Genomic DNA, 13,550 nt, shown 5'->3' on the forward strand with positions numbered 1-13,550 from the left:
TAAAACAGGTGTGCGTGTGTGCTTTTTGCTTTTTATTGAGATTTTTTATCATAAACAGATTTTATTTCTGCTACAACCGCATTAAACAGACTATCCTCACACACACACACACACACACACACACACACACACACACATCTGGCGTCTGGACTCGTTGCTGCATTATTCAGGAACCTTTTACTATGATTTATTCACAGTGTGACTGGAGCTCACACACTCAGCCCAATGTGTGTGTGTGTGTGTGGGTGTGTGTGTAGACAGGAGAAGTGGAAGTCAAGGTGCGTGAAGTAAAGGCAACAGAAATGAAGAGTGAGAGACTGAAGAAAGATGAAAAGAGAATCAGAGACAAACACATCACAACTGATGGTAAAGAGGGTTGCGACGCTGGCTGCAGTTTAAAGGAATACTTGAAAAATTAAGGAAACATGTGTATTCACTTTCTTGCAGAGAATAGTTGAAAGGATCGATACCACTTTCATGTCTGTGCTCAATTTGCAGGCAATTAGCTTAGCTTAGCACAAAGACTGGAAATGGGGGGAAACAGCTAGCCTGGCTCCGCCCAGAGTTCAATAATCCGCCTGCCATCACCTCTGATGTGTTTCATGTTGTTCACGTGTGTTTACCTTGGAGATGTCCTGCCCGTCGATGAGGATGCTGCCACTCTGAGGGTCATAGAATCTGAACAACAGACGCAGGATGGAGCTTTTCCCTGATCCAGATGGACCGACCTGCACACACACACCAGACAAATTCTTGGAAAGCCCAGTCTCAACTTTTATTTAGTGTTTACGACGCATGGCAGTCTGTTGATTTTTAAGGGTTTGTTCAAACAAAAAAACTAAACAAACATAGTTTCTTACTTATCTAGCCATGCAGATGGTTTTGGTTTGATGTGTGTTGAGCTGGGCTGGGATGTAACTAAGTACATTTACTCAAGTACTGTACTTCAATACTATTTTGATGTACTTTTACTTTACATGAGTGTTTCCCTTTTATACTTCTACTCTACTATGATTCAGAGGGAAAAAAATTGGACTTTTTACTCCACGACATTTAAAATGTAATCAACAAATAAATTAGGATGTAATGTTATTGGTTAAGATAAAGACTTTATTGATCCTCGGGGTATTTCTACTAGGGCTGTCAAAGTTAACACGTTAACGCAAATTTGCTTTAACGCCACTCATTTCTTTAACGCATTAACGCAATCGATCTTTCGGAGGTTGTAGCAGGCTCAGTTTTATACTTTGATACTGGTATCCTAATGAATCCATTGGTACCAACCATGTCATACTAGCTTGTCGTGAAGGAGGTTAAATAACGCTCCAAACTTGCGCTAAATTTTAGCGAGGAAAAACTGTCATGGCCATTTTCAAAGGGGTCCCTTGACCTCTGACCTCAAGATATGTGAATGAAAATGGGTTCTATGGGTACCCACGAGTCTCCCCTTTACAGACATGCCCACTTTATGATAATCACATGCAGTTTGGGACAAGTCATAGTCAAGTCAGCACACTGACACACTGACAGCTGTTGTTGCCTGTTGGGCTGCAGTTTGACATGTTATGATTTGAGCATATTTGTTATACTAAATGCAGTACCTGTGAGGGTTTCTGGACAATATCTGTCATTGTTTTGTGTTGTTAATTGATTTCCAATAATAAATATATACATGTATTTCCATAAAGCAGCATATTTGTCCACTCCCATGTTGATAAGAGGATTAAATACTTGACAAATCTCCCTTTAAAATTCATTTTGAACAGATAAAAAATGTGCATTACTTTGCGATTAATCGTGATTAACTATAATCATGTGATTAAATATTTTAATTGATTGACAGCCCTAATTTCTACACTGAGGTATTACTACTTTTACTTAAGTAAAAGATCTGAGTACTTCTTCCACCACTGCTAGATACCACAAGAGGTATACAGTTAGTGAGAAAATATGCTATGTTGAAATTTGGTTATAGTGACCCATTAAATTAGACTTGATAGACAATATATGTAGTAAACTTACCAAAGCGACTGTCTGCCCCGCCTCCACCGTAAAGGACACTTCCCTGAGAATCTCAGTGCTGCACACAAACACAAATAAAAGCAACAGTCAGGACATATTTCACGTAATCCCCTTTTCATCTCAGGGCTTCTTTTATTCCTGAAAGTGGTAGTCATCCTCCAGACAGCAGGTGATGGTAACAAGCTGTGATATGAAGCTTGACTTTCAAAATAAAAGCCCCAGAGGGGCCGAGGACGGTCTTTATGTACAACTGAATAAAATCAAAATATAGAAAAGTGGATTTTAAACTGCAAACAGGTTTGTTGTTGATGGCTACACACCCAGGCACGTAGCTGAAACGGACTCTGTCAAACTCCACCTGACCTGCTGTGAGCTGCAAGTCCTGTGCATCGTCGGCATCCAGAACCTGTGAGGAGGAGGAGGAGGAGGAGGAGGAGGAGGAGGAGGAGGAGGAGAGAAAGGGAAACCAGGGTAAGAGAGACAAGGAACACAGGAGGAGAGATGAGATTCTGTTTTTAATTTGTAGGTCAGAAAACATTCATAACAATCTCAACTCAAGATCCACCTACTCGCTTGTTCCGGTGCTTTCGACCGTTATCACATGGTCTTCATCAGTAGATGGAGTTTTGCTGTTTCCAACCAACTTTTACAGTACATCAACGTGGATGAAAGGTGCAAAGCATGATGTTAAGTTTGAACATCTGCAGTTCCATAACACCTCCATGTGATATGGTCAAAAGCTCTGAAGCAAGCAAGTGAGTGCACCTTGAGTTGAGATTACTATTTTTTTTGTCAGCTGCTGATTCCAACGTCAAAAATGAACTGTCAAACTCATGTAATCAGTAAAGTATATAGTACGGTTATTTTATTTTTCCCCCTTTCTCACTTGCTTCCTCCTTTCTTCCTTCATACCGTCCCTCCTTCTCGCCTTCTCCTCCCTTCCTTAAATATAAAATCACTTACTGATATTGTGATGTAATCATTAACATTTCTGAAATATTACAAAGTTTGACTGCAATTTGACGAATTAGCTTTTTGCGGTCCCTCTCTCATTTCGGACCTCCTCCTCTTCCTCCCTGACTCCTCCTCCTCCTCCTCCCTGACTCCCCTCGCCTGCAGCTTCCCAAGCCAAAGAAAAGGGCCGCTGTGTTTTTAAGGTGCTCTAATGCTTTTGTCTACATTCATGTGGCTGTTTACCATATCAAGGGCCTGTGAATGTAGGAGCCTTTAGTGAGGCAGCCGGAGGACGCCTTTTCCCACCGAAACACACACACACACACACACACACAAAGTCAGACGTACACACACACAGACGTACACTCAGACTCTGTGTATACGTACAAACACACAAACACACACACAAAGTCACACACAAACACTTGTTGATCTTCTAATCCGCTGACCTGTGACTGTGTGACTTTCTGTTTCCAACCACGACTGAAGCACAGCGATCAGATATTAACACTTTATGAGATTTTACTTTTTATTATCCATTTATGTGTAATTATATTTATTTTATATTTTATGATACACACAGCTCTCTATATATTTAATTTCTGATTATGCTAATCTGTAATTATTCTCACTTTTTTACTTCACTTACTTCTTACTTTCTGCAAGAGAAATTGAGATCGTCTTAGCTTTTATCTAAACTAATCTGCACAAACTTTACAACAGTTTTCCTCCTTTTGCAATAGCAGTTTATTACTATTTAAGTTGATTTAAACATATGTATATATATATGTATTTTTACTTTTTTTTTACTATATATATATATATTTTTACTATATATATATATATATATATATATATATATAAATATATCAGGCAAAACTGTAATATTTGCCCAGTAATATTACAAGTAATGCTATTGAAAAATATTAAATAATAAATAATACATATAATATAATAAATGTCTCAAAAAATGTTAAATAATCTGTTTTCTAATTAAAAAAAAAAAAAAAAAGAATCAAGAATATCAAGAATATATTTTAAGCCAAAAATAGATAAAATGCTTCCATCCTGGACAAAAAGAAGAAGGTTGAGGGTTTTTTTTAGCATTTGCTCACATCACAATATTGACATGTTTTCTCTACGGGGGAGAATGCATGCATTTGTTGACAAGGGGGAACAAATATTTTGTTTAATAAACTTGCCTGTGATTAAATTAGCAACCTTCCAAATTAATAAGCATCTGCATTGTAATTACCTCCTTCTGCTCTGTCAACAGTGCCAGCATGTTCTCCATGTCAACAAATGCACTCTGGATCAGCCTGCAGAGACACATTATGCACAACCAGCATTATTAGATGCATAACAGTGGTACTGTAGTAACAGTAGTACTAGAAGGAGAAGTAGCAGCACGAGCTTTAGTAGCAGAAGTAGTCGAGGAATTAGTATTAGCAGTTTATCCATCTTTTTTTTATTATTAATCTAAAATGAATATATACTGTAATATAAACAAAACTATAATCTTGATTACCAGTTTCTTCCCATTACAGTTTTGACAATAATGTAATTAAATATTGGGCAAGAATCATAGATCTTTGTTTTCATTTTGTTACAGGGGTCAGTGGCCTTCTGTACTGTACTGTGCATTAATCTCACCTGTAGTAGGTCCCAAACCAGTTCAGAGGAGTGTACAGCTGGATGATGTAGGTGCCAAACAGAACGTAGTCTCCAACCTGAGGGGGAAATAAACACGTACAGCTACTGAACATCACTGATCCTATAATAATCAAAGGATACTATCAATTAGCCTCTCACTAGCAAGTGTTTCTCACACATTTTGGCCACTTGAGGGCAGCCGGACAAGCTCAGAACACACATTTGACGTATCATCATCTTATAAAGTTGTTATGGAGAAAGTGTCACTGAGGTCTGAGTTACTGAGGCCATGGTTAAGTCGTCCACGTTATGTCTGATTCAGGTCATGTCTGAGGTCACCGAGGTCAAGTCTGATAACTTGTATGTAGACTTATGATTTTGATGTTGGATTCTAATGTTTTTTTACTCTTCGCTGATACCTGGAATTGTCCGTCGGAGACCAGGTGGGCACAGAGCAGAGATCCAGCCAGCAGTCCTGATCCTATGATGACGTTCTGGGTTTGATTCAGCAGCGCCAGCGAGGCCGAGCTCTTCCACTCACAGTGCTACACAAACACATCCAACACACAGTTCGGTGAAAATAAAAGAAATATAGACGTAAAAAAAACCCTGAAGATTTGAAAATTGATTTGATTTTCTTTAACTGAAGCATGCCAGGTTTAGTAGAGTACTATACATCTACTTGTGACAAGAAGGTATTAATTGTCTGTCTGCTATTAGCTGGTGTTTGGTACAGAGATGATGTTACTCTTCTTACTTGATATTTCAGAATGGCTTCCTCAAAGCAGCGGACTTCATAATCCTCAGCGCAGTAATATTTTACCTGTGAAAATAAATCAAATCCAGAGAGAGAAGACTGAAACAGCCTGAAATGACCATCTACTAACATTTCATATTAAAACTCTCTGAAACATCTGGAAAACACCGGAACATCACAAAACATCCCGGACGTCCCAGACAGCCAAACAGTACTTGTGTTTTCACAAGTACAACAGACCACACCTGGACACACCTGGATGTGACGTTGAATGTGGTCAGACATTCAACAGATTTATATCTTTAATAAATAGAGGAAACAAACAAGAAACGCGTGGCGATGTCTACCGTCTCAAAGTTGAGCAGTGAGTCTACGGCTCTGGACTTGGCGTTGTTGTCTTGATTGTTCATCTCTCTCCTGTACTTCGTCCTCCACTCTGTGATCAGGATGGTGACGGCTGCACACAAGAGTACAGTTAATCATTTTGGAGCTGTATTTGACAAGACTCGGATGTAAACAAGGATCTAAACACTGGATCTAAAAATATAGTGTATCATGTCTGTGTGTTCAGATTTGAGTTTGAGTCATGAGTTATGACTCTGCGAGCCAAATCAGCAGGGCAGACTGCAATAACTAACTTCCTGTTGCTTTTGCAACACCAGCATGCACCTGTCCCTTTCACCTCACAGTCTGAAAACCTCTTGGTTAAGGACTTTACACACCGGGGGCGTGACGAATAAACAGGCGTGTGACGAAAATACTCGCCTGCAAATATTATATGTCTAGGGCTTTTATTGTGGAAGGTACGAATGTAAAGACTTAGGGGTAACCCCGAAGTTGCGAAACTCTTGTGAGATGGTTAAGGTCAGGCATTGACCTAGTATGGTTAAGGTTAGGAAAAGTCATCAGGCAGCGAGTCTCACGAGAGTTTTCGCACATTTTCGCAAACTTGTGGGTCACCTTCTTCTAGACACGACCTCTGGTCTGCACTGCCTTTGTCAAGGTTGAAAGGAATAATAAAGTTGGGCGCAACTCACATACAACCCGTTTCGCACAACGTGATTGGTAGATGCCGTCATATGAAAGCTCAGAAAATCATGTTGCTTTTTGACCACGTCATATTCCTGTTCTGTGATAAAGTATTCATGACAAAAACAGTTAGAAAATTACACTGACGTGCAAATTAATCGCAAAGAAAATACCCCCCGGGGTGTAAAGTCCTTTAGGGTGTAAGAATGTGAGATCTCATATAATCTGTCGAAATAATCACAATCTAATGAAGACCAGCACCGTGCACAGTAGCTCACACACACACACACACATTGACTCACTGAGGTAGAGGACCATGCAGGTGAAAACGATGAGTCCAAACCAGGCATTGAAGTAGGAGACGAAGTAGATGATGGCAATGATGATGTCACAGATGGTGGGAAGGATACTGAACAGGATGTAGCTAAAGACAGAAAACAACCACAGCTTATTACTCACCCACCACATGTGTGTGTGGTTGAGTAATTGAAGCCAGCTGAGGCTCCACCGCCTCCTGTCCTACCTCAGCAGGTTGTTGATGGAGGAAGTGCCTCTGTCGACGCTCCTCAGCACGTCTCCGGTGCGTCTCTCCAGGTGCCAGCGCAGAGACAAGCCATGCAGGTGGGAAAACAAATACACCTGAAGCGTGGAGGGGGGGGGGGGACACAGAGAGACTTCAACTCATGCATCCAATGCAAGCAAAATTTATTTTTTTCTTTGTTGTCGTACGACTTTGCAAGCATAAAATAATGACATATTCGAAAAAGCAATTACTGTCGGCTTTTGTTAACATGTTGCATTTGTGAGCTTGGAGCAAATCATGGAGTCATAGAAAGCAGGATTGGACAGAACATCTGGTTACGGTACAGAGATCATCTCTCCGGATTTAAGCCGCTCAGAGAACAGGTGTTTAAAGGTTGAGCTGTCGGGGGTGGCAGGTATCCACACACCCTGACCACGGGGGGCTCATCTAACAGAGTGGCGAGATTGTCTCAATACAACAGAGAAAGGAGGTTTAACCTGCCGAGACTCAGCAGAAGACCAAAGACAACTCAACATGACAGCTGGAATGCACATTTCTGTTGTTTTGTGAACCCAAAGAGGAGGAAGAAGAACAGATTGTCCAAGTGTGTTCCCAAATCTTTTACACATGTAAACTGCTTTGAGATTCACTTAGAGAGGATCTTATTACCACATGGCAATGTGTCACAGAGCAAAGGGAGACACTGCTGTGACTTATTACAGTTATTTCAACAGTCTGCTTGAACTGTTCATCTCCTGATTTACCTCTTTCCACATGGAATATAAAAGAGGAAACATTTTGTCTTGTGCCGCCTTCTATATCATTTCAGAATTAAAAGATGATTCTGAATTGGATCTTCGTGTAGTTTGGTTTTGGATTATAATGATATTGCTGTGATCTCAGAACAATTACCGCCTCGCAGTTGTATTCCTCCACCAGCCAGTCACGTTAGTTATTGTACATCCATGTCTGTCCAAAATGTCATAATTTTATCCTGATAGACATTCACATTCGTGTGAAATTGTCATAATTAGCGTATGAACTCTTGTGTTTAGGCCAAAAATGTGTTTTGCGAGGTCACGGTGACCTTTGACCAACAAAATCTAATCAGTTCAGGTGGACGTTTGTGCCAAATTTGAAGAAACTTCCTCCAGGTGTTCCTGAGATACCGCGTTCCTGAGAATGGCACGGACGTGAGGTCGCAGTGACCTTGACCTTTAACCACCAAAATCTTCGCCTTTGTGAATGGTACGGATGTATGTACATATGGATGGACGGACCGACAACCCGAAAACACAATGCCTTCAGCCACGGCTTTTGCCAGTGCGAAGGCATAAATAAAAGTCCAATGCAGCAGATGACATGAGCAGGTGATCATACAGGTTTTTGGTAAAATTAAGACCCAGACTGTCTGATGTAAACCATTTCAGGTGAACTCGCCTTTGGTTTTATCTCCAAATACACGGTTGGCTTTTTTTTACAATCTTTCTTATCATATACACGATCGAGGTTCTCGACCCATGAGACTTTGTTATAGCAATGTTTTCATGTCACTTTGGTGAGTACAAAAAAATATTATAACAGATATAAATTGTAAGTTTGTAACAAATCAGATCCTTTAATCATACTGCAGAGTGTAAATTAGCGAACGAAAACAGTGGGAAATACAACTAAGAAAGTCAGAAATTAAAGTGAAACACTCGAGAAACCTACAGAAGAAGAAGTCTGACCTGAACGCCTCTGCTGGTAAATTGCTGAACTTTGATCCACATGAACTGACGGAGGTTGCTGATGAAACCAGAGGTGCCTATAAGGAACATATAGATAAGAAACGGCAAACAACTTCATGCTCACATTCACTCTGAACCACAAAGTAAGTAGCTTATATCCTACGACATAAACATCTCTTATTTTGTACACACACTCAGTCCTCTATATATATGAACACACACCTGCTCCTCCTCCCTGTAGGAACTTGAGCAGCGTGTAGATGGAGACTATGGCAATCAGCGAAGTCCAGCTGCCTCCTGCAGAGAGCTCATTCACTGCACACAAACACAAACACACAAAACATTTTCCTTTTCGTCTTGACCAGCATAAACTTCAACTCAGTAGACTCAGATACTCCACTTTAAACCAGTGCTACGTCATTTCTTGGTGCATATTGATAATTTGGATATTAAAGGTTAAATCAAACACATTTTCTGATAACTGAGACCTCTGATCTTGTTCAACTTCCTCACAGCAAAAAAACAATCAGCCAAACACACACACTAGTGGTGGAAAGTAACTCAGTACATTTACTCACAGCACAGTTTTGAGGTGAGAGTATTTCCATTTTCTGCTACTTTATACTTATAAATTATTGTACTTTTTACACCACTACATTTATTTGATTATTTTACTGATTTAGAATAATAACACAAAGTATAAACAACAAATAAATTATAATATATAAGGTTAAGATGAGATTTAATTGATGTAAATATGTATTTTCTATTTATAATATAAATTTATAATATATATTTTTTATTCTTCTTTATTTTTATTTGATATATATATATATATATATTAATTATGTTATATACTGCTGGGTAGCTTATATATAGCTTATATATAAATATATATAAGCTATATATAAACTACATAAGCTACCCAGCAGTATATAACGTAATTGAAATTAACTCCACCTTTACCAGCTGCAACATTAAAATGATGTACACATTAATGTCTGAATAATCATAATCCAATAATAAAATATACATTGATTTCATTGTGCATAAGGAGTACCTTTGCTTTTGGTACTTTAATTATATTTTGATGCTAGTATAAGTATAATGTTGTTGCTTTTTACTTGTACTTATAGTATACAGAGTATTTCTACACTATGGTACTGCTACTTTTACTTAAAATATCTGAGTACATCTCCCACCACTGACACACACAGAGTCATGAACACATTCACGTACACTCCCCCTCTCTGCCACACAGACACATTCTCATTCACATTCATTACCATTTAGTACAAGTGCTGGGAATCAGGATGAAATGAAAAAACAGACAGAGATGAGGAGGAGGAGGAGGAAGAGGAAGAAGAGTAGGAGGAGAAGAAAAAGTGAAGATCCAGACAGAGAGATAGACACGGTGAGAAAAGAAGGCATAAAAAGATGGAGAGAAGTGAATAAAGAAATGTGTGTATTCTACGTTCTTTAACCTTCTAGTGTGTGTTTTCAGTGGGGGGTATTTTCAACTCTTTGGCATCGGGTCCTGGAGTCGGAGGGTGGGAGGCGGGGTCGGACCCAGGGACAAAACGTCCGTTGTACCGGTGTGTTAACTCCACGAAAAAGGCCGCTAATGCCGGCTAAGCATGACTGGCAGGAGGGGTGACCTCCCAGAAAACCCTCTGCACACACACACACACACACACACACATACACACCAACAACAACTCCCCCCTCCATCCTCCTCCTCTCTGAAACCTCCTCCAGGCCTTCCTCATCTCACAAAGCAGCGCTCGGCTTCATTCTCGCAGCGCTGGCTTATACTTTCATGTTGCTCCAAAAGCCAAATGGGCAGTTTTCTAAAGAGGGAAAGTAGCTGAAGACCAACTGAATGCTGACTTCCTCTGAAGTGGAGACTTCTGGGTTGTTGCCTTGTGGTGGATGCGGTCCTGTTTACAAAACAGGGTACAAAAGACTTTGGCAAATGATGACACCCCCTGAAAAAAATGAAGGCTGCTTCCTCCTTCAAACCAATAAGATCTCATTCCTCAGCAGCTGAACTACCAGCACAAACTATGTTTTAGTTAACGGTGATGTACGTTTACATTACCGAATCCATTTACTAACTGTGTGAAGCCATATTTTTTAAACACTTGTTACTGTGTTTTATGGATCTGTTCCGTTGTTGTTGGGTTTTGAGCATTAATCGGCATTAAGTGAAAGATTAATGGTCACTATTTTTAGCATTTCCTGTTGCAAGTGTTATGAATTTGTCTCTGAGTAATGCAAAAATGACAAATGCTTTTTGACTTAAGTCAGTTCTGTTTGGTTGCTCGACAGACCGCAAATCAGGTAAAGATTAGCCTGGTTTCAGACATCTGAATCACCATCCAAATCTCTAAAAATAAAAAGTGAAGTGAAACAAAAATGCCAATTCAGTGCAGGCTAAGCAAAAGAATACTTGCATCCTAATTTTTTTCTGGCAACCACAATAACGGTTCCATTAGAGGAGAGCTGTCGTTACCCAAAGGCCTGAACCCGGACCCGGTCCCTGGGTCGCTGCGGCAAGGCCTCAGCCTTGGTACATGGGGCGCCAGCTCTACCGGTTGAGCTACGGGGGCGCCCTAGATCAGCCTATTTTTGATCAGAATCCTGTACCTGGTTATCATGGTCAGACTAATCGTTATCCACCTTGAAATTGGAGTTTAAACTTCCTTGTCATCCTTTACTGTCAATGTTCAAATCTGCTTTGCATCAAGATGCAAGAAGCTGCAAATGATAAATAGGTGCACAGGGTGTGCTTTCAAAATAATACTCAAAATAAAAAAAATAAAAACCTAAATCAAAATGTAATCAATGAAAACACAATCAACCCTGGATGTACAATAGACAAACGTTCTTTGAGTTCTAGTCCAACTTCTGCCGCTTTAACAATATGATGACCTCACAATCCAGAGGGTACGAACACACTAAAGACACTACATACATACTTGGACACAATCAATCGAGGACAGGAGGTAAGGAGGAAGACCACACTTCAAGAACTTGAGCGCACTGCCATCTACAGTTTGGACGTTAAAATGCAGCAAATGGGTCTGACAACTGGTTTCAGTTTAGAGTTCTGTTCCTGGAAAGAGTGCATATTAAAGTGTTTCAGTTTTTGTATCACCAACACATGTTTTAAACTCATTTAGTGAGCTAAGAAAGACCAGGATCTCTTATTCCTCTGTTTTTAGGTGCTTACCAATGTTCTTGGAGTAAACAGGCACCAGCACATTAACCAGTCGCTCTGCTGCCAGCAGGCCGACACACAGCAGCACGAGTCCATGCAGCGCTGGAGTGCCTTTGGGCCAGACGTAGGGCAGTAACAGTCTCACCTTCCTCCTAAAGCCTCGCCACACAGACGGCAAGGAAGAAGAGGAGGAGGGAGAGGAAGGGTTCTGGATCTGGATGGAGAGAGAGAACGTCAAACTTCTGACTTTATTCTCTTAATATTACCACTTCTTTTCTTGAAATAGTAAGACTTTATTCTCATTAAATTACAACTTTTTTCTCATAGTATTATGACTTTATTCTCAATTTTTTCTCCCTCAATGTGGCCCTAATACGCTGTCGTACATAAATAGTTGTTGCTATAAAAATCAAAACATACAGTTGACTGTGAAAAAGGTGTTTGTTGCAAAATTAAACTTTCAATAGACTTTGTAAGAAATCCCATGAATTAACTCACCTCAACATTTATGACTTCTCTTTTTCCTCCTCTTCCTCTCTTCACAGTGACATCTGCCATCTGATTCACCTCCACTTTACTGTGGTGTACAGCTCATTCCTTCAGCAGCACAACTACTATAAGAACAGGATTAACACCAACTATTTCATTAACTGGAGCTGTATTAGTGCCTGAGAGTCTGAACCTGCTGGGATGCTTTCTAAAGCAGAGTGACTGCACACACACATTTCTGTTGTGTTTTGAGCTTTCAGGTTAAAGTAGCTGCGCTCAGCATTTTGTTTTGAGCTGTGAGCACGGCAGTGTGTGTGTGTGTATGTGTGTGTGTGTGTGTGTGTGAGAGAAAGAGAGAGAGAGAGCGAGAGAGAGAGAGCGAGAGAGAGAGAGAGAGAAAGAGAGAGAGAGAGAGAGAGAGAGAGAGAGGGTGTGACAAGGTTATTACAAAAAAAAAAAACAACTAAGATGAATGTAGGATGGTGAGTATGGAGGATGGAACCTGCCAAAATAATAAAAAAAATAAAATAAATGAAAATGAATAAATATGTCATTAAAAGTAGAAAAAATAATATCAAAATGTGACATAAATTGATATTAGTCTTTGTATTAATTCCCTTATTGATTTACTCTTGTTTAATATTTTTATTTATTTATTTATGTATTTTTTAAAATTAATTAATTATTTATTTATTGATTGATTTATGCATGATTTTCCTTTAATATTTCACCCCTTATTTCCCCAAACTTATTTATTTCTTTTCATTATACATTTTCTTTACACATTTCTTTTTACATTTCATGAGGTGAGAGAACTGTTGTAAACTATAAGATTGGAAAAAATAAAGCTCAAATATATAAATATGTAAAACTGTATTTCTATAATTCATATTAACTTCCTGCAGCTGTAGAATTAACAGTTCTGTAGTCCTGTCTGATCAAAACGAACAAAATCAGTCTGATCCTAAATTGTTGCAAAAAAAATGGTATTAAATATAATTATTCTGATCATTAGTTAAAGTTTTTAAATGCCGTTGAACGCATACCTCTCAGTGTGGCCTCACCTTTATAGCTTGCCGGGCACCTGAAATAATGCACACACACTTTTGACTTCTTTTAAAGGGTTTGTTATAATCTACTAAACTCTTCACTTTAAACAGCTAGAGGCTT

At 39.3% G+C, this 13,550-nt stretch overlaps 1 protein-coding gene across 1 annotated transcript in view; it reads right to left on the bottom strand.

The window, feature by feature from the left end:
- The window catches only part of abcb6b (ATP binding cassette subfamily B member 6 (LAN blood group) b), a 28,309-nt gene extending 15,657 nt beyond the window's left edge, over positions 1–12,652 (bottom strand). Inside the window, exons 1-14 of the mRNA XM_074657758.1 lie at positions 12,390–12,652; positions 11,904–12,105; positions 8,891–8,983; positions 8,669–8,745; positions 6,939–7,054; positions 6,718–6,839; positions 5,734–5,843; positions 5,387–5,452; positions 5,049–5,174; positions 4,630–4,706; positions 4,232–4,295; positions 2,343–2,428; positions 2,023–2,080; positions 624–728 (exon numbers count right to left, since the gene is read on the bottom strand). Of these exons, the coding sequence (XP_074513859.1) occupies positions 624–728; positions 2,023–2,080; positions 2,343–2,428; positions 4,232–4,295; positions 4,630–4,706; positions 5,049–5,174; positions 5,387–5,452; positions 5,734–5,843; positions 6,718–6,839; positions 6,939–7,054; positions 8,669–8,745; positions 8,891–8,983; positions 11,904–12,105; positions 12,390–12,449 (1,362 nt within the window). The 5' untranslated portion in view covers positions 12,450–12,652. The remainder of the gene's footprint in view (positions 1–623; positions 729–2,022; positions 2,081–2,342; positions 2,429–4,231; positions 4,296–4,629; positions 4,707–5,048; positions 5,175–5,386; positions 5,453–5,733; positions 5,844–6,717; positions 6,840–6,938; positions 7,055–8,668; positions 8,746–8,890; positions 8,984–11,903; positions 12,106–12,389) is intronic.
- Positions 12,653–13,550: the final 898 nt, after the last annotated feature.

This window comes from Sebastes fasciatus, chromosome 14 (genome assembly GCF_043250625.1).
Source record: "Sebastes fasciatus isolate fSebFas1 chromosome 14, fSebFas1.pri, whole genome shotgun sequence".
Lineage (NCBI taxonomy): Eukaryota > Metazoa > Chordata > Actinopteri > Perciformes > Sebastidae > Sebastes > Sebastes fasciatus.